General features: G+C 37.0%; 1 protein-coding gene across 4 annotated transcripts in view; it reads right to left on the reverse strand.

The window, feature by feature from the left end:
- The window catches only part of DBX2 (developing brain homeobox 2), a 73,074-nt gene that overhangs the window by 16,935 nt on the left and 34,920 nt on the right, over positions 1-21,219 (reverse strand). For all 4 annotated transcript variants that reach the window (XR_012420151.1, XM_074006662.1, XM_074006661.1 and 1 more), the window contains one exon: positions 5,983-6,078. Coding sequence is in view for 3 of the 4 variants with exons in the window: in XM_074006662.1 (XP_073862763.1) it covers positions 5,983-6,078 (96 nt within the window). In the remaining variant the exon portion in view is untranslated. The remainder of the gene's footprint in view (positions 1-5,982; positions 6,079-21,219) is intronic.

Genomic DNA, 21,219 nt, shown 5'->3' on the forward strand with positions numbered 1-21,219 from the left:
TCTTCCCCAGCAGCCCTGTATGAGAGCCCAGTGAAGGGTGCTACAAATGGAGGTATGCTGTGGAGGGGAGGTGGGGGGAGACAGAGAGACAGAGAAACAGAAACACAGCATTGGACAATCTAGTGGTCATCATTGCCTCTCTCTATTGCCTCAACTTCCAGAAAACATGACTTAACTCTGAAGACAGGGCAATGGTGTCTGTAGCAGCCAGCAAACACTACCAAACAGAGAGACCTTATCCAGTCACTTTCTAAACATCAGACCACGAGCAAATAGCTGCAGCTCTGGCCTATCTACCATTGCAATTCAAAAGCATCTTGTACTGTGAACAGCTTGCGGGTAATGTGTGTAATGTTTAGACTCACAAGGAACTCATGTTAATCTCTGGATCATTGATCCCATTCGGGGACACTTCCTTTCTCCTGTATCTTTTCACCTATTGCTTCGAGAAGCTCTAGAAAGGCTTCCGGATCATGCATGTCCAGTGCTGCTCTTTGCCCCAGTATAGTTTCCAGCACCTGCCATGGCACTGGCCTTCTCTCTGTTTCCTGTTCTGTTCCAGCCTTTGCTTGCAACCTGGGCTACCCTGAGGTAGGCCAAGGAGTGCTATATAAAGTCCACTTCTAACAAGTCATGTTGTTTAATGTTTGCTTTCTAAGTTTACAGTTTTTCCATATTAAAAACTAATTCATAACCCGGTATCCCCCGACTTTGTAAGGAAAACAATAGCATAAGTCTTTGAAGCACCATTGAATCTAAACCTCTCAAAGCTTTTAGTAAAAAATAGGATTATTTCAGGATAACTCAAGCCGGGGGCTACCAATAACACTTTCAGAAACAGAATTCTTTCATCCTTTTATATAGATTCAATAGCTTTTCAGAACTGAAAGGGATAAGAGGTCATTTGTTTAATCCAGGCCTCTCCAACAGGCTAGCTACAACACCATCAGCCTCTATTAACTATTTCCTCAAAAGTAGCTCATTTCAAACCTTGAGTCTGTGTCTCTCCCTCCTGGAGTCAGTTTTCCTCAAATGGGAGATGTTTCTTGTCTGTGTGCTCACCTTTTCCTGCTGCAATATTCCTCACAGTTGAGACTTCCTACCTCCTACCTTTCAAGGGCTTCTCTTCCATGAAAAGCTTCCTTACCCTTCTTATTTTCAAGTGTGTGTGTGTGTGTGTGTGTGTGTGTGTGTGTGTGTGTGTGAGAGAGGGAGAGAAAGAGAGAGATGTAATTTTTACAGATTTGAAGTTCAGAGAGAAAAGACACAGCATTTGCCAAACCCGTGTGATTTAAATTAAAAGTCTATCCTTCTGTCTCTATATAATCTTGTATTTGGGGGTGCCACATGATAACACTTATCAAACAGCTTGATTTGCTAGAAATCATTCCCTTAAAACAAGCCAAAAATTAACTTTCCCTAAACTCCACTCATTGGTCCCAGTTCTACACTTCATATCTATATGAATACAGCAGACCTGAGTTAAAGAAAACTCTCATGTTCTCCCTAGCATTTCTCTTCTCCAGGACAAAAATACTCAATTTTTTCCCCAAAATTCCTAACAGTCATACAGAGTCTTTGCTATTTTAAGTTGCTGTACACCTCTTAACCTGGTTTTCATATGAGAGTTTGTTCAATGTACCTTTTAAAGTGGGTCTCCAGAACTGAACAGGTGCAGGCAGTCTGACCATTCAGAGTCCAATAGCACTCTGATGACTCTTGTTCTGGATGGCCTATTTCCAAAAGCACAATTCAAAAACCCTGTATCATTTTGTAGACACATACTGAGCTGACAGTACAACGCTTTCCTGCTTTGTTCTATTCAGCCATTCTCCCCCTCCCCTATTCTTCACTTGTTTTTGGAAACCAAAAATCAGGACTTTATAAGTAGCCCTGTTAGGTTTCATGTTATGCTCAGACTAGGGCTATAGACAAGATCAGAGACAACCACCCCATATTGCTAAGCAGTTCCCCTCCCCCACCCGTCACCCACCCTTTAACTGCTTAAGAACATTTGGGGAGAAAAGGAACTCCATTCCAGGAATGTTACTCCAATACTTTCACTGCCTCTCTAGAACTGCTGAATAGAGCCATCAACTTGGAAAATCCATTGTCTTTGAGTCTCTGACCCCTTTAAACATTGTTCTTGGTTGACTGAATGCCATTTATCTATGGAACAGCCCTCCCTGTACTTTTGAGAAGTCAACACCTATTCAACTTATTGCATAAACTTGATTATGTTTTAGGCAATATAATTAGCCTTCTTTTTATATTAGAAAAAAATTATGCATCCCTCTGAAGATCTTATAGTGCTAAGATTAATCCCTATTTAAAAACTGTATGCAACCTTTTGTAGATTTCCACAGATCCTGTTCAGTGTCCTCAGTCCACTGGCCACTCCAGCTGAGAGCAGTAAAAGAGAACACAGTCAGGACAGGTGGTAAGAATACTAATCAGTGCATTCCCCGTTTTTGACCATGAAACTCATAGAACCAACCTACATTCACAATTAGAAAAATAATGTCCCTTCCTTTCTGCCTTCAACACAATCCTAAAAATTGAAACTTGGAAAGTGTATTACTTTTTTTAAGTTTTAACAAGAAGAAGAAGACAGTACAATTATCTTAAAATGTAGAATATAAGTTCATCTCCCAAAAGGCAGAGCAGTTTGTCCCAGAAGAATACTTTCCTGGCTCAAATTTTTATAACGCTGCTCCAAATTTAAGCTTTGTCTTTTAAGGCGTAAAATTCAAAGGTCAAATTCAAGTTGGGTACTCAAAGATGAAACAAAACAATTATCTGATTAATTCAATTAGCTAGTCTACATCATTAGGATTCCTATACTTTAAGTAATTTTTAAAAAGTCATTATTTACATAATTTCCACAACTTTCCATTTCATGTTATTTGAGAAATACGTTATTTTGAAAAGAACCTTGTGGTTGTAATATCAAAGATTTTCCATACACTGCTTTGGGTGAGGGGAGAACTGTTAGCACTGCCTTTTAATTTTTCCCCACTGTAAGTGTTGTACTTAAATAGCCTATTAAACTATTTACTATATGTGAGAAGGCCATTGAATGATTGTTTCCACATTGCAACAAGAAGTTAGTCGTAAATCTAAGAAGTTCACAAGAAAAACTAAATCAATATTAAATAAATGAATCATGTAAAGAGTCAAAATAATACTTCACTCGCATAGTTAAAAATGTGCTGGTCTGATCCTACTCTTTTGGAAAGAGTGAAGCAATATAGTGAAACAATGATGAGGGCCATTGATTTAATCAGTTATTACACTTTTCAATATAAACCTAATTTTGGCTGTCTGAGCTGAAACTTAATGCAAGTTTATTTGGACAGTCCACTTTCCTTTGTTTGTACAATGGAAAATAATATAAAGACGTGGGCATAAAAATCATTCTTATTATTTAAAAAAGAAGAAAAAAAGAAAAACTAGTAAATGTTTTATTAAAAATTGTTGTACAGATGTAAACCTTATTAACTGTACCTTATTTATGTAAAATTATTTATTGACAGCTTAATTCTACCATGTTATTATTTGCTGCCAATACAAATGAACATTATAAATAAGAAAATATGAAATTCATTTTAGACTTATAACTAATAATATGAGAAACTATCATTTATTAAAATCACTTGTGGGATCTCTAAACTGTTTTAAAATGCCAACTTTAGAAATGAAGCCAAATCAAGTGAATCATTTTCTATCCTTGATTAGAGCTGCACTGACTTTCAGATTGTATATTTATTTTTAAGAAAAAGATAAACACAGGACTTCATAAACCTCTAGGGTTAAACACTATAATTTACAAGAGTTATGCAAAAGGCACAAAGTAGGAAAAACTGGGAAGCAGATGGAGAAAAATAAGACCTGCTTAAAGTAATTTTTCAAGCAGTAGAGAAGATAAAGTCATCTAGAAAATGTCTTTAGCATTACTCTTACATGCTCTATTTATTGAACTGGCCCAGCCTTTCTTTTCTATCTAGTAAACTGCCCCAAACTTTGATAGCTTGAGACTCTTCAAACATCCCTATAAAATAAGTACACACACACACACACACACACACATACACACATGCACATGAATGTCTGTCCACCTGTTAAATGGAATTTTTTGTCCATTTCCACTTACCTGAACTGCCAGAGATTTTCTGAAGTAAAAACCCAGTACCATATCATGATGAAATAACTGAAGCTAAGTGTGGGACCTCTTTTGATCTCCACTCCCGAAATCTAACACTGAAGACTTAATTCCACAGAGATGCCACCATGATACGGTACCAGATATTTGGGTTTTAGGTCTCTACTCCAGAAGTCTTTTCCTGATACCCTCATATATGGTGATAAATGTCTCCTTAATTTGCACAAGAGTTTTCAATTGTCCTCATAGGAGACCACCTTGAAGGAGCGAGTAAAAGGTTTAGTCATGGTTTCTATTTTTCTGTTTGAATTCAATACATTCTAGTTAAATGGACAATTAATAGGTCACTTCCAAAATAGTAGTGTATCAGTCTCGGTTAATAAACAATCCCCACAGTTGATAATGGGCCCTATGTATTCAACAAGTCCCTGTATACACTCAGCTCATCGACTAAATCCCTTTTCAGGTAGACAGGGTTATATGGGAAGATGAGCTAGAATGAGTCTATAAAAGTCAGTTTCATTCACTGCTTTATTTTTCAGTCAAGTGTTTTAAATGGTGTCCAGAAATTCACTTGGAATGTGAGACAGGAGAAAAGACTGACACACAGAGCCTTGCTTTATGACCATACAAAAGGGCAACTGACCCTTGCCCAAGCCTTTTCCATGTGAAATGGTTCCTAAAGTTCATCTGCAGAGTGAAAAATCGTGGTGAGGTCGCGTGTGGATGAGTCGAGTGAAAGTGACGATTGGTCACGGGTCTGTCACCCATTGTGGCCGGGTCTCAGCCATGTAAAGTGCTCTGTGGGAAAGTATCAGCCCCCTAAAGAGATGCTCAGAGCCTGCAGCTCATTAAACCGCCAGCATTTGCTGCCTCACTTGTCAGGAATTATTCTGTCGAGCAACTGTTTTCCTGAACCATTCCCAAGACACATGCACAGAGGCAGCAGGGATCTGAATTGAACCGTGATGGGGTTCGGCACAGGAGCCGGACTCAACTCTTATTTCACTTTTCACCTGACAGAGCTGTTAAGCTGAATAAGTGTTTTCTCTTGGGCAGCTGAAAGAAATGCACCCCTCCACTGGATCTCTTTGCCATAAACTCAAATTCCCTGCCTAGAGATTCTCATCTGACCCAGAAATCTCAAGACCAAGGGGAACTTTACTTTTATGCCTGTGTTTTTCCTTTGCCTGTGAGAGTGTGTGTGTGCACGCTGCGAGATTTCGAAAGTCTGTCATTCTCACTCCACCCCCAGACTCTACTAAAATTTTGCTTTTATAATGTTGGGAGAAAAGAGTTCTCTTGAAAATATTTCCAACAGTTCTGGTTGGTTACCTTCAAGATGCCAAAAATGAGAGATTTATCTCCTCTCATGATCTTGACAATTTTAAAGGGGGAATTATTCTCCATAGATACTTAGTGACTTTCTGTATTACATTTTAAGCGGAATGGAAATTTTACACAGCACAACTTTTTCACCTTCCTTCCTTTCCTTTTTCCTCTTCTTTAAAGGAGTGTTGCTACACATTTCAGAAAAGCCAAACTGGTCCCTCCGAGATCTTTTATATCAAATGGAAAACAAGTTGCTTTTGGTGATGTGTCGGCCCTGGGTTTCAATGCCATTAGAACTGCTCAAAATTGCTCAGTGTGCTGAGGTTTGATAAATCTCTGGAAAGCTCCTGAATAGGATTGCTGTGATTTTTAGTGAGGAATTAGCTCCTTGCCGTTGCATTACCAATTAGTTTTCCAGAGCACATTAAATCCTGCAGCTTTCGTTTACAGAGTAACTGAGGCATTGCTGATGAAGCATAAAAACTTACTTGGAAAAGCAGCGGAGGATGCAGTGCGCCGACAGGACCCACCACAGCACGCTGAGTAGAATGGCGGCGCGCTCAGAAGAAAATGTTTGGAAGGTGCTGCGGAGAAAGCATTGATCTCATTGATTAGCCATTTCTTTAAGACAATATTCAAAACTCCAGTTTCCTAAAAGTCATTGAGTAAATACTTTGCTTAGTTTTGTTTTGAAATTAAAGTTGTTGTAAAGTAGCCTTTGTCTGTCAAAGAGCATGCCAAATAATCTCATCAAGATTTGAGAGGTGTGGTGGAAAGACGCAAAGAGACTATGAAACACCAAGCCTCTTAGATCATTTTCTGCGCAGTCATCATTGTAAACAGTAAACATCAAATATTCCTTTATTTAAAATACCCTAGAGCAACACTGTCCAAGAAAACTATCTGTGATTATTGGAAATGTCTACATCTGCATTGTTCAAAATGGTATCTGCTAGCCACATACAGCTACTGTACACTTAAAATGTAGCTAATATAATGAATAACTGAATGTTTAATCTAAATTCACTTATATTTAAATAGACTCATACGACTAGGGGTTACATTAAATAGCACAGCTCTAGATATGCTACTTACCAAGAAACGATTTAAATTTTATGTGCTTACATTTAATTGTTAAAGTTTGTATCACTTTGCTTATTTTCAGATGGTTCTTTGAAACATATAGTTAGTTGGATTCCAAAGTTGGTAAGAGTAAATTTACTGAGTGATTCCATAACAAAAAGTAGTGTTTCTGATCACATCTACATGACTTAAAGTATTTGAGAATAATCCCATCTTATCTCAAGAGAAATCTAGTCACCCTGAAGATATGTGTTTCTAGTATAGTGAGTTGCCGTGTAATTCTGCTCTGCATAGTTTTATTAAAATAATCTATTCATAAAATTTTCAGGAGAGACGCATGAACTATTTATGATTACTCCTGTGCAAAAGTATGAAAAAGAGACCCATTTTGGTGACTAAAAACTTCTATAAAAATTTTTTGAAGTCTCATTAGTATAAGTTGTTCTATTATTTTAACTATAAAACCATCATAGAAATGATGAATCATCCTCTTTGAATTTAACATTTTAAGCTAAACTCTGTTCCTCAGTAGATGACAACAGTTATAAAGGATAAAACATGAATAATAACTCTCCATTACTGAGCACTTACTGTATGCCATGCTTTGGTTATGTGCCTTAGACACACCATGTCCCTTCATAGAACGTGTTTAATACAATATAACTGTAGGTGGAGATTGCCTAAAGTGGGCACTTGCCCATACCATGACACACTCTGAACAGAGTGCCTAGCACATTCTAAATAGTCAAAACTTTTTTAGTAATTGAGCAAATGGTCTTCCAAACTAACAAACAGAAAACTTCCCTGGTCTTAGGGAAAGAATGAGGGTCAAGAATTAATCCTTCCCCTGCTTCCTGACCCATCCTAAAACATGGCGTCTTTCATAACTGATGACCTTGAAATCTAAAACATGACTTGAAAATAAATATTTTTATGATTCTCCTTTCATATTCAAGTGACAAATTCTTTCCTTTTCTTAATCACATTCAGTGAATATTGTTTCCATATGACTACATACCTTTTTGAAGAACACAGTAATTTCAGACTTGTATTTTAACGAACTGATGAGTTATGTTCATGTTTATTTTCACAGTTTCTGTGAAGGATGTATCAAAATAAGTATAGTTCCCAATAAGAATTATTATAGTATTTCAGGGTCCTGGGTGCTTTAAAATTGCAGATTAATCATAAATGCAGTTTTCTTCCTAGCACACAATGGGAAGTTGTTAACATTAATGCTTTTAGGTTTTTTAAACACTTGGGCTTTTAAAGAATCAAGTGTTTGTTTTAATGATCAATTAAATCAAGTGTTTGTTTCAAATGATCAATTAAATTCTTAGTGATAAATGTGGTTTACAGATGTCTGATCTTAATGCTGAATTAACCAGCAAAACCATTTTAATTGAATAGTCTATATCGCTCTACATTACCCTATCTTAATATATAAAAGCTGTAATCAAAATGACAGTATCAAAATCTGTAATTGCAAAAAAATTAATCATAATCTACAGTAACAATTCTAGTTTTGACTAAAGAACTGGACTTCTTCACATTTTGTGGCATGACCAGGCTTGAAATTCTATTGTGTACAATTTTTCACCATTTTAAATCATCTTTTTGACACACATATTTACACATGAGTTTAAGTCAATTCCTGATTGCTATACACAAATACATCTTGTTTAAGCTGGTTTATGTGAAAATCACTGTAAAATTCCAATTAAGTGGTTTTTTTTTTAATGTGTTCCTATTTTGACCTAAGTCAAATGCTAATCCAGTGAGCATGTGATTGCAGGAGCACTGAATGGTCTTAAGAAATCACCATTTAAAACAATGCACTGCATTGAAGGTATACATATATACATACCATATATATATATATGTAGCACTTTTAACTTTAGTGAACCATATACATTTTTTAAGTAATGACCAAAACAGGAAACTCAGTTTTGAAGAAAACAAAGTGACAAATTGATAGACGTGCCATAAACCCTCAAGAACTACTTGGAAGGTGCTCTGAAAAAGGTAGAAAAGGTAATTTGATCCTATATAAAATGCATTTCAAACCTGATCCGTGCCATCTAGATGCAGTTGCTTAATCATTTATCATGTTAGAAATGATTAACTGTAGGCTCACTGAACAATATTTATAATGATAATATTTAAGGAGTGCTTACTATATATCAGGCACTGGACTAGCTACAAATTTAACACATGCTATCTCATTGATTCATTAACATTCAACACATCTGAAATGTGATTATGACCGCTCACAGCAAATTAAAAGAAAAAAGGATGAGAAAAACAATAAAGATTTAATATAATAATTAATTACTAGCCATGAGGGAGAGAGATTTCATGCACCATGACTCTGCCAGTTATTCAATAAGAGCTTGACCCTGGATAACTGACACATCTCCCAAGATTTCCATGAGAAAGAAAAAAAATGGCCTTTCCTCTGGAAAAAAAATATAAACAGGTCAGGTTCTACAGCATGACGTCAGTTTATATTAATACAACATCTTGAGACACTCCAAATTTCATATCCTACTGTGATGGCTAATACTGAGTGTCAACTTGATTAGATTGAAGGATGCAAAGTATTGATGCTGCGTGTGTCTGCGAGGGTGTTGCAAGGGAGATTAACATTTGAGTTAGTGGGCTGGGAAAGGCTGGGTGGGCACCATCTAATCAGCTACCAGCACAGCTAGAATATAAAGCAGGCAGAAAAAAGTGAAAAGACTAGACTGGCCTAGCCTACCAGCCTACATCTTTCTCCCATGCTTCTTTCCCTCAAACGCTGGACTCCAAGTTCTTCAGTTATGGGACTCAAACTGACTCTCCTTGCTCCTCAGCTTGCATACGTCCTATTGTGGGACCTTGTGATCTTGTGTTAATACTTAATAAACTCCCCTTTACATATATGCCTACATATCCTATGAGTTCTGTTCCTCTAGGGAACCCTGACTGATACACCTACCAATCAAGCTTTCAATTTCTGTGTGAAACTGTTATGAGTGACAAACAAAATGATTTAAAATCTTTGGAACTAAACTGGGGCCTGTCTGAATCCAAATGACTAAAATTATGTATTCAGAGAAAACTTCATGAACTTTCCGTATGACTTATTTGAAGATATAGATTCAAGATACTTTTTATTTTGCATGTTTATTTAAGATGGGAACTTCTAGCCAACCTAATGGTGAACTGGACTGATTTTTTTAACTTAGCTGACTAGATGGTTCTGTGATACAAGTATCCCATAGCCAAGCAAGGTTACAAGTTTAGCTACTGAGAAATTATTCTGTTTTCTAGAAAACAATAATTTTTTAAATTGTTTTTTGTTCTTTTCATTCTCCTTTAGTAAAGCAGAAGAACATCAGGAATCTAAATGGTGTGAAACCACATTCTTATTGGCAATACAAACTATGGTACTAACTGACTTGAACTGTTTTTGGAAGGAAGAATACTAAAGACCACTAATAAAACTTTCAAATAAATTTCAGGAGCCCACTGCATTTAAGAAGGATGAGGAGAAATAACAGAAAGTTCCAAAGTATCTTACTAAGGCAACCACTGGGGGAAAAAACCCTCTAGGAAAGAATGACAGGGAAGTAAATAATTAAGAATATTATTATAATAAATAATATTTATAGTTAATTAATTAAATTAATTAAAGGGATCAATTCAACAGGAAGAGCTAACTATCCTAAATATATATGCACCCAATACAGGAGCACCCAGATTCATAAAGCAAGTCCTTAGAGACTTACAAAGAGACTTAGACTCCCATACAATAATAATGAGAGACTTCAACTCCCCACTGTCAACATTAGACAGATCAACGAGACAGAAAGTTAACAAGGATATCCAGGAATTGAACTCATCTCTGCAGCAAGCAGACCTAATAGACATCTACAGAACTCTCACCCCAAATCAACAGAATATACATTCTTCTCAGCACCACATCGCACTTATTCCAAAATTGACCATATAATTGGAAGTAAAGCACTCCTCAGCAAACGTACAAGAACAGAAATTATAACAAACAGTCTCTCAGACCACAGTGCAATCAAACTAGAACTCAGGACTAAGAAACTCAATCAAAACCACTCAACTACATGGAAACTGAATAACCTGCTCCTGAATGACTACTGGTACACAACGAAATGAAGGCAGAAATAAAGATGTTCTTTGAAACCAATGAGAACAAAGATACAACATACCAGAATCTCTGAGACACATTTAAAGCAGTGTGTAGAGGGAAATTTATAGCACTAAATGCCCACAAGAGAAACCTGGAAAGATCTAAAATTGACACTCTAACATCACAATTAAAAGAACTAGAGAAGCAAGAGCAAACACATTCGAAAGCTAGCAGAAGGCAAGAAATAACTAAGATCAGAGCAGAACTGAAGGAGTTAGAGACACAAAAAACCCTCCAAAAAATCAATGAATCCAGGAGTTGGTTTTTTGAAAAGATCAACAAAATTGATAGACCGCTAGCAAGACTAATAAAGAAGAAAAGAGAGAAGAATCAAATAGACGCAATAAAAAATGATAAAGGGGATATCACCACCGACCCCACAGAAATACAAACTACCATCAGAGAATACTATAAACACCTCTACGCAAATAAACTAGAAAATCTAGAAGAAATGGATAATTTCCTGGACACTTACACTCTCCCAAGACTAAACCAGGAAGAAGTTGAATCCCTGAATAGACCAATAGCAGGCTCTGAAATTGAGGCAATAATGAATAGCCTACCAACGAAAAAAAGTCCAGGACCAGATGGATTCACAGCTGAATTCTACCAGAGGTACAAGGAGGAGCTGGTACCATTCCTTCTGAAACTATTCCAATCAATAGAAAAAGAGGGAATCCTCCCTAACTCATTTTATGAGGCCAACATCATCCTGATACCAAAGCCTGGTAGAGACACAACAAAAAAAGATAATTTTAGACCAATATCCCTGATGAACATCGATGCAAAAATCCTCAATAAAATACTGGCAATCCGGATCCAGCAGCACATCAAAAAGCTTATCCACCATGATCAAGTGGGCTTCATCCCCGGGATGCAAGGCTGGTTCAACGTATGCAAATCAATAAACGTAATCCAGCATATAAACAGAACCAAAGACAAAAACCATATGATTATCTCAATAGATGCAGAAAAGGCCTTTGACAAAATTCAACAGCCCTTCATGCTAAAAACTCTCAATAAATTCGGTATTGATGGAACGTATCTCAATAAGAGCTATTTATGACAAACCCACAGCCAATATCATACTGAATGGGCAAAAACTGGAAAAATTCCCTTTGAAAACTGGCACAAGACAGGGATGCCCTCTCTCACCACTCCTATTTAACATAGTGTTGGAAGTTCTGGCTAGGGCAATCAGGCAAGAGAAAGAAATCAAGGGTATTCAGTTAGGAAAAGAAGAAGTCAAATTGTCCCTGTTTGCAGATGACATGATTGTATATTTAGCAAACCCCATTGTCTCAGCCCAAAATCTCCCTAAGCTGATAAGAAACTTCAGCAAAGTCTCAGGATACAAAATCAATGTGTAAAAATCACAAGCATTCTTATACACCAGTAACAGACAGAGAGCCAAATCATGAATGAACTTCCATTCACCATTGCTTCAAAGAGAATAAAATACCTAGGAATCCAACTTACAAGGGATGTAAAGGACCTCTTCAAGGAGAACTACAAACCACTGCTCAGTGAAATAAAAGAGGACACAAACAAATGGAAGAACATACCATGCTCATGGATAGGAAGAATCAAGATCATGAAAATGGACATAGTGCCCAAGGTAATTTATAGATTCAATGCCATCCCCATCAAGCTACCAATGAGTTTCTTCACAGAATTGGAAAAAACTGCTTTAAAGTTCATATGGAACCAAAAAAGAGCCCGCATTGCCAAGACAATCCTAAGTCAAAAGAACAAAGCTGGAGGCATCACACTACCTGACTTCAAACTATACTACAAGGCTTAGTAACCAAAACAGCATGGTACTGGTACCAAAACAGAGATATAGACCAATGGAACAGAACACAGTCCTCAGAAATAATACCACACATCTACAGCCATCTGATCTTTGATAAACCTGAGAAAAACAAGAAATGGGGAAAGGATTCCCTATTTAATAAATGGTGCTGGGATAATTGGCTAGCCATAAGTAGAAAGCTGAAACTGGATCCTTTCCTTACTCCTTATATGAAAATTAATTCAAGATGGATTAGAGACTTAAATGTTAGACCTAATGCCATAAAAACCCTGGAAGAAAACCTAGGTAATACCATTCAGGACATAGGCATGGGCAAGGACTTCATGTCTAAAACACCAAAAGCAATGGCAACAAAAGCCAAAATTAACAAATGGGATCTAATTAAACTAAAGAGCTTCTGTACAGCAAAAGAAACTACCATCAGAGTGAACAGGCAACCTATAGAATGGGAGAAAATTTTTGCAATCTACTCATCAGACAAAGGGCTAATATCCAGAACCTGCAAAGAACTCAAACAAATTTACAAGAAAAAAACAAACAACCCCATCAAAAAGTGGGCAAAGGATATGAATAGACATTTCTCAAAAGAGGACATTCATACAGCCAACAGACACATGAAAAAATGCTCATCATCACTGGCCATCAGAGAAATGCAAATCAAAACCACAGTGAGATACCATCTCACACCAGTTAGAATGGCGATCATTAAAAAGTCAGGAAACAACAGGTGCTGGAGAGGATGTGGAGAAATAGGAACACTTTTACACTGTTGGTGGGATTGTAAACTAGTTCAACCATTATGGAAAACAGTATGGCGATTCCTCAAGGATCTAGAACTAGAAGTACCATATGACCCAGCCATCCCATTACTGGGTATATACCCAAAGGATTATAAATTATGCTGCTCTAAAGACACATGCACACGTATGTTTATTGCGGCACTATTCACAATAGCAAAGACTTGGAATCAACCCAAATGTCCATCAGTGACAGACTGGATTAAGAAAATGTGGCACATATACACCATGGAATACTATGCAGCCATAAAAAAGGATGAGTTTGTGTCCTTTGTAGGGACATGGATGCAGCTGGAAACCATCATTCTCAGCAAACTATCGCAAGAACAGAAAACCAAACACCGCATGTTCTCACTCATAGGTGGGAACTGAACAATGAGATCACTTGGACTCGGGAAGGGGAACATCACACACCGGGGCCTATCATGGGGGGAGGGGGGAGGGATTGCATCGGGAGTTATACCTGATGTAAATGACGAGTTGATGGGTGCTGACGAGTTGATGGGTGCAGCACACCAACATGGCACAACTATACATATGTAACAAACCTGCACGTTATCCACATGTACCCTAGAACTTAAAGTATAATTTAAAAAAATTAATAGTTAATTAATTAAAATTAATAATTAAAATAAATAATTTAATAATAAATAATAAATAAATTACAAATAATAATAATGACAGAGAAGTAAATAATTCCAAAAGGATGGTTTTAATGACCTCCTTCACATGCCAGGTACATGGCCATTGAGAAGTTAAAAATCTAAACTTCCGACTTGCAAGTAATACACAATTGAACAGACAGTCTATGTTGGGATAGACCCAAAACAAGACTCCAAAGAACAGCAAACATCTGTCTTGAGTAGTTGGAACAAAGAAATATCAATTAGCTAATGAGGTTTGATTTATTTTAATACTTAGTACATCTGAAAGTAATTCATTCATGTGATCTAATTGCAAACCTTGCCTTCAATCACCAGGCATAACAAGTTAGGTAAATTCATCCTTTACCTTTCTGTTTATCAGAAAACAAGAGAAGCCTGCATTTTTTGCCTCAAAGGTGTTTTAAAGACAGAGAAACAAAAGGTCTTAATGTTTCGGTACAGCTCATGAGAAGATAAATCGAATGAAGTGTCTACTTGTTTGCTTCTGTCCTTTCAACTTAGGGCAAATAATATGTATTGCCTATCTGTCAACTGCTGAGCACTGCACTGTGTGCCGGGACTACAAAGATTGAAAAAGGAGTTTTCCTTGCTGGAATAATTTATATTTTTTAATATTCTTTAACTTACAGATTTGAGTCTGCTGGTTAATGAAATGAAATGTAAATTTCTCAGTTACTCCAAATTCAATTTTGTTCAGTGAAACCTGACACACTCCCCAAGGAAATGCAATCTAACAAAATTCATACTGTGCACATCCATAGCCAGTGGTTCTCAACCCTGAATACACATTAGAATTGTCTGGGCTGCTTCTCAAAGATACAGATGCCTAGCCCTTACACCAATTGTTTTAAATCAGGCTGGCTAGGATTGGACACCCACACAGCATTTTTTCACTTTGTGGGTAATTATAAAATAGAGCAAGGATGAGACCATGAAAAGAACATAAAACAACACCTGACACATCGTAGACAATCAATAAATGTTAGCCTCTCCTCTTGCCATTAGTATATAATCTGAGATCAAGACTAAAACAGCATATAAAAAAGCAGTATTGTCCAGACTTCTACTGAAATACAGAATAAAAAGAAAAGGATATTTTAAGAAAGGCTTGTTCAAAGAAGGCTTTAAGCAGGAGAAACATCTTAATCAGGGTCTTGATTTGGAAAGTACTTGGAAGGGCAAAAGAAGAGAATGAAACCATTCCAAAAAGAAAAGGTTGCAGGGACAAAGGAAAAGAGGCAAGGATGGTGTTAACACATGGGGCAGGTGAAGGAGACCAGCCTGGCTACTGGGACAAGGTTCAAGGGGTGAACATTAAGCAATGTGGCTAGAAGAGTTAAATGCAGTTGATGGAATTAAGGTCTTAAAGGCCAAACTAGGTAATTTCATTTAATCTGTAGTCAAATTGGATAATTTGGATTCTCCTGAGTAGCTTGGTGACATGATGAAAACTACATTTGAGAAAAGTTCACCTGGCAGTGGTGGATGGGATGCAGTGGAATAAAGAAGGGCCAGGCTGGGCGCGGTGGCTCAAGCCTGTAATCCCAGCACTTTGGGAGGCCGAGATGGGTGGATCACGAGGTCAGGAGATCGAGACCAGCCTGGCTAACACGGTGAAACCCTGTCTCTACTAAAAAAATACAAAAAACTAGCGGGGCGAGGTGGCGGGCGCCTGTAGTCCCAGCTACTCGGGAGGCTGAGGCAGGAGAATGGCATAAACCCGGGAGGCGGAGCTTGCAGTGAGCTGAGATCCGGCCACTGCACTCCAGCCTGGGCAACAGAGTGAGACTCCGTCTCAAAAAAAAAAAAAAAAAAAAAAAAAAAAAAAAAAAAAAAAAAAAAGAAGGGCCAAAGGGAAAGCTGCTATGCAGTAACAACGTGCTGTAGCAACAGGTGATGTCAAGCATTTGTGTGAACCCTTCCAGCAACATCTTATCTATCCTCACAACACCAACAAGTTGACAGGGTCTGGCTTCCCTCCAGCTATGGGACGCTAGTTCACTGTGATCATCACAGGTGCCCAGGGTCATCACCTCTGCTGCCTTACCCTCAGGGAGTCTCAATTAGACCGCTCTGAAAAAAATGATCTAAACTTGAGGAGATTCCTTGCTCTTTGTATTATAAAGTCTATGTCACAGAAGAGAATATTACAAGCCTTTGTGAAGGCTCCCTGAGCTCCCGGCTATAGTACTCTGTGTGATTAATTCCTGCACTGGTCTACTCCAGCAGAAGATAGACCTAGCAGGAAATGCATCTGATATTGGTTATCTTGATTTCATCCTGGGACAGATTTTAAATGATCACAAATTATTTGGTACTCCTCCCACTGACAGTGGGGTCTATTTCTTCTTCTCTTGAATTCGGAATGGCCTCGGTGACTTGCTTAACCAAGAGATATGGCAGATAACATTCTGAAACTTCTACAACTAAGTCTTATGAAGTTCCAGAATGTCACTTCCAAGACTAAGTCATAAGAAACTGCAAGACTTCATATGACCTAGTGTTGGAAGTACCAGAATGTCCAAAGTTCCAAAGCCACATGGGTTTTTGGAATGTGTGCTCTTGGTGTTCTCCCTTTCAGAACCCAGCCACTCTGCTATAAAAAAGGCCAAGAAACTTGGAGAGCCCAAGTATGAATGCTGCAATAAACAGCTCCAGTTGAGCACCCAGTAAATAGATGGTATCAGCGCCAGCCATGTGAGTAGCCATCTTGGACATCCAGCCCAGTCAAATCTTCCCATGACTTTAGTCCCAGTTGACATCTAACATCACTCAAGATTCTAAGTGAGAACCACCCAGCTGAGCCCAGTCAACCCACAAAACTGTAAGAGAAAATAACAAATTGTTCTTTAAGCCACTGAGTTTTGGGATGGCTTCTTATACAACAATATCCCTTTTACCAATATTTTGCTTATGGTGAAATGGTGGGAAGGAGTCCTGCGCATCTTTTCCTGTATCTTACCAGTGGGTTTTTGAGGTATGTGCTTTAAAGTCAAATACTGAGTCTACCACTGTTCACATTTTGAAATGAAGAAAGAGAGGCTCTGTGAGGTTATATGAATTCCTTATGGTTACAGAATCAGTAATCTGAAGACCTTGAATCTAGACTTAAATACAGGAATGTTCAGAGAGCTATAGGTAGTTTTAAATTTAACCAATTTGCCATTTACATGTCGCAACAAGCACTGGCGTACTTGTATTATAAAAAGCAAGATAGTAAATACTTTACGGTTTGTGAGCTACACAGTCTCCATTATGACTATTCAATAGAGAAGCAGCTATACGAAATATGTAAACAAATAGGTGTTATTCTGTTCTAGCTTTAAACAATCAGATGGTCTTTTTTGTTTCAGACCCAATATAACCACAAAACTTGTTCAATACACCTAAACTCAATCCAGCCCTAGGTTATCTATTAAAAACTTGCCAGAAGTCACAGTTTTTATTTCTTTTTTAATGTACATAAATTTTCTCGAAGAATGACTTATTAACTCCTTCCCATATTTTAATTTTAAAAGTAATAGAGACAAAGTTTTAAAGAACAAGAAATTTTGAGTCTTTTCAAGAGGCCTTGTGGAAATCTATATATTGTATATTCTATTACTGATGGTGCTTAGAGTTAACAAAAAATTAAGGTTGTTATGGCATGGTCCCTGAACATGTGAAAGAAAAGTGAAAAACCTGGTTCATCTGGGGAGTATTTATAAACAAGAAGGCATTAAAATAGTCAGCAATTTTTACAAAAAGACCCAAGTTTTTTTCTGTTTTCCTTTCCTTTTCCTGAATGCTTCAGTTCTAAAAGTCTAAAAACTCCTATAGGCTTTTTGATCTTTGACTTCAGAGAGAATTTTAGTACCTTAAGTTGACTGTTCACATACCTCACAAAACTGTGCCCCTGAAATATTCTCAACTAATAGCTGGTTGACAAAATGAATAATGCTATTAAAAATGAAATCAGCTATGGTAACTTTATATAGAGTGATGAATCACTCAGCATTGCCAAGTTAAGTATTGACTGGAGGCTAAAAAGAATGAAAGAGAGAGATTTCATTAAAAGTGGAAACATTACTGAAAGTAAAATAAAATATTTTGGAATAAAATACAAGGGCCTGGTAAGTATGTTATATGTTAAGGCAAAAATCCAATTTCTTACTAAGAGAGTATAAAATAGAAACATGATCTAATGAAGTCTAAAATGAGGATTCTAACAAGCATTCCTAGATAAAAATCATAGTTTCATTTTACAACTTGCCTTTTTATTCCTGACAGACTCCAGGTGTATTTGAATGAAAACTTAGGTTACTTAAACTGACTTAAAAGTTGTGTCCTTTCATTGTACATATAAAGAAAAACTACTGTAATTAAGAAAAACTTTACTTAGAGCTTCTTCTAACTGAAAATTAAATAGACAAACACTGTATTAAGGGTTGCAAAGCAAGATCCTCAAAAGATCTTCGCATTTAACGCCCATCTTAATATAAGCACACATTTCTTTAAATAGTTTAAATAACAATTTCATTTCTGTATAAACTTTCATAGCAAAGAATCTCAAAGGATGTTATGAACACAACGATTAAACAGAAATTATGCATGGATGTTAGGTCCTTCACTTTTAAGTTGCTACCGTTTCACTGTTCAGCAGCAAATCTAACCATAAAATATCTTCTTACAGCAAAAAGACACCTACTGGTCAACAAGAACAGGAATGAGATGGCACACCCAAAGAGGACTATCATGGAGTCTAAGCACAGCTTAGGTTCCAATATAAACCTTGGAAACACATCCATGGCAAACAAATATAAATAAAATTACCCTTGGCAATCCCCCCTCGCTTTTTTTTTTTTTTTTTTTTTTTTTTTTTTTGAGACAGAGTCTCGCTCTGTCACCCAGGCTGGAGTGCAGTGGTGCGATCTCGGCAATCCCTTTAAATTGCCCAAAACATACGGCATCCTTTTGACTTTATGTAGCATAACCCTGAACACTCTAAATTCTACGTTTAATTCTACGTAAGTCCATACGTAGATTTACGGGCATTCAAACCATCGTATCTCTTAAAATAACCCTTAAATCCCTAAAGGAAGGGAGCTAAGTGGAAAGTTCTAAAACATTCTTATTTGCCTGCTCCATGTACTCCTGTTTTACTATTAAACTTCAAGAGTTTCAGTACATATTACCAGATTGAAATTTGCTTGTTGTTACAGCAAAGAAGAGAAGAGAAGCATGTGTTGGGGCAGAAGAGAGGTAGAGATATTGGTTTTAATAGTCTCTTTTATTTCATCCACTGCAAGAACTTCTCCTTGAACCTGAAGGTGTTTATTAACTTAGGGACCATAGAGTTGATTACTCACGAACTAGGTAAAAGTTATTAATATGTTAATTTTAAATAAAAAGGTATGTTGAGCAGATTACAGAAAAATATACAGACATAGAAAGAATATGGTTCTGGAATTCTCAAAAAATTCCACCAAAGGATGACTGGAGTGATGGCCTCAGCAAAGAACCACTAGCATGGGTCCCATCACTATCCCATTCGGAATCCCCTTTTGTCATCCTGGTTCTGAATCAGCATCAACACTCAAAATTCTATGATTTTAATTTGTCAAAACGAATCTAAATCATAGTGTCAACAACAGAAAGCTCAAACTCAGGCTTAAAAAATAAGGTCACAAAGTCTTTACTTAGACTGGAATCCCCACCTTGAGCACAAATCCCTTTTCTCCCTCCCCTAGGTGCCTAAAATGTAAGAGAGGCCATTTTATTTCACACTTTCAGTGTATCTCAGTGGAGGAAAAAACTACCATTTGCAGCACCAGACACAAGTGTGAATAGTTTCAGACAGTCAACAATCAGTGGGTAAACAGTACCTGGGATTGGGAGACAAACAAGAAAACTAGAGTGCACATTAAGTATTGATGGTCAGAAAAAATCCTAACCGGATGCCAGGAAAAAAAAGTACTAATGCTCTTTTATTTCTTTACTACACAGAATGACTTACTTGGCAAAACTACTTTTTGCAGTTCAACTCACCTATCCAGAATGAACATTTGCTTTCCAGTCCTTTCATACGCAGCACAAGAATAGATTTAATGAACAATAAAGGAAATTATATTCAGGAAATTATTTTTATGTCAAACATTTTCTAAAATGCTTAAAATAACAAATGTTATTAATAAGCAAGACTATTTGTTCCACTTATTATGAAGAGAACTGATGGCATAACCACCAATTGGAAAACTGATGTCATTCTGTAGCCAGGAGAATTTAAATCTTTCGGCATTTTACATTTTCAGGCCCTCTTTTATATACAAAGACATGAATATTTTTATCAGGCATAATATTTTCCAAATATTGTCACAAATAATGGCATCGGCAAACTTCTGAGGAAGGATATCTGATAATCAGAGTTTACTCCAAAAACCTCCTGGTTTCCACTAATAAACTATAATACATTCATGACATTTTTTCTTTTTTCAGATATAAGCCCTGCAGGAGAACCTATTTACTATCCAATATTGCCCTAAATGTGCCCCTCCCTAGCTCTGAGTCCTTTGATTTTTAAAGTTTTAAAACTATTCTATATAAACAACTTGACAACATATAGCTATGGAGTGTGGCTTTTCTTGCTGTAAATACTCAAACTTAACAACTTTCAGGGATGAAGCACTGACAACTCTACTTTCGCCCATGAGCTGTAAATTTGTGTTACCGTGTTTAACTGTCACCACCTTTCAAATATATTTCATAACAAGAGGAAAGGGAAAGCTAATTTCTTCCATTATGGGCAGAGGTACAAAATCACAATTTGATTTATTATTGTGATACTATGTAATTGGTGATCCAATTGGCCCTCATTATTTTCTTCTAGTCAATGAAAGACTAACCTAAGGTAGGAGTCTGAAGATTTGGAGTAATTTTTTTCTCTTTCACAAGTTCATAGATGATTAAAGTGATACTTTGGACAAAAACAAAATAAGCAAATGAAATAATCATTAAGAAAAACAACTGGAATCCCCATAGCCATCTCATTAGCTTATTAGGAGGATTAAGGGAGCTGTTTTGAAAATGGCTGCTAACCTATAAAGTGGTACAGAACATGGAATGTAAGCTCTACAAGGGCCCAGTCAGTCAGCTGTTTTGTTAACGGATTATGCCAATGG

The sequence above is a fragment of the Macaca fascicularis genome, chromosome 11 (assembly GCF_037993035.2).
Source record: "Macaca fascicularis isolate 582-1 chromosome 11, T2T-MFA8v1.1".
NCBI classification, from domain to species: Eukaryota; Metazoa; Chordata; class Mammalia; order Primates; family Cercopithecidae; genus Macaca; species Macaca fascicularis.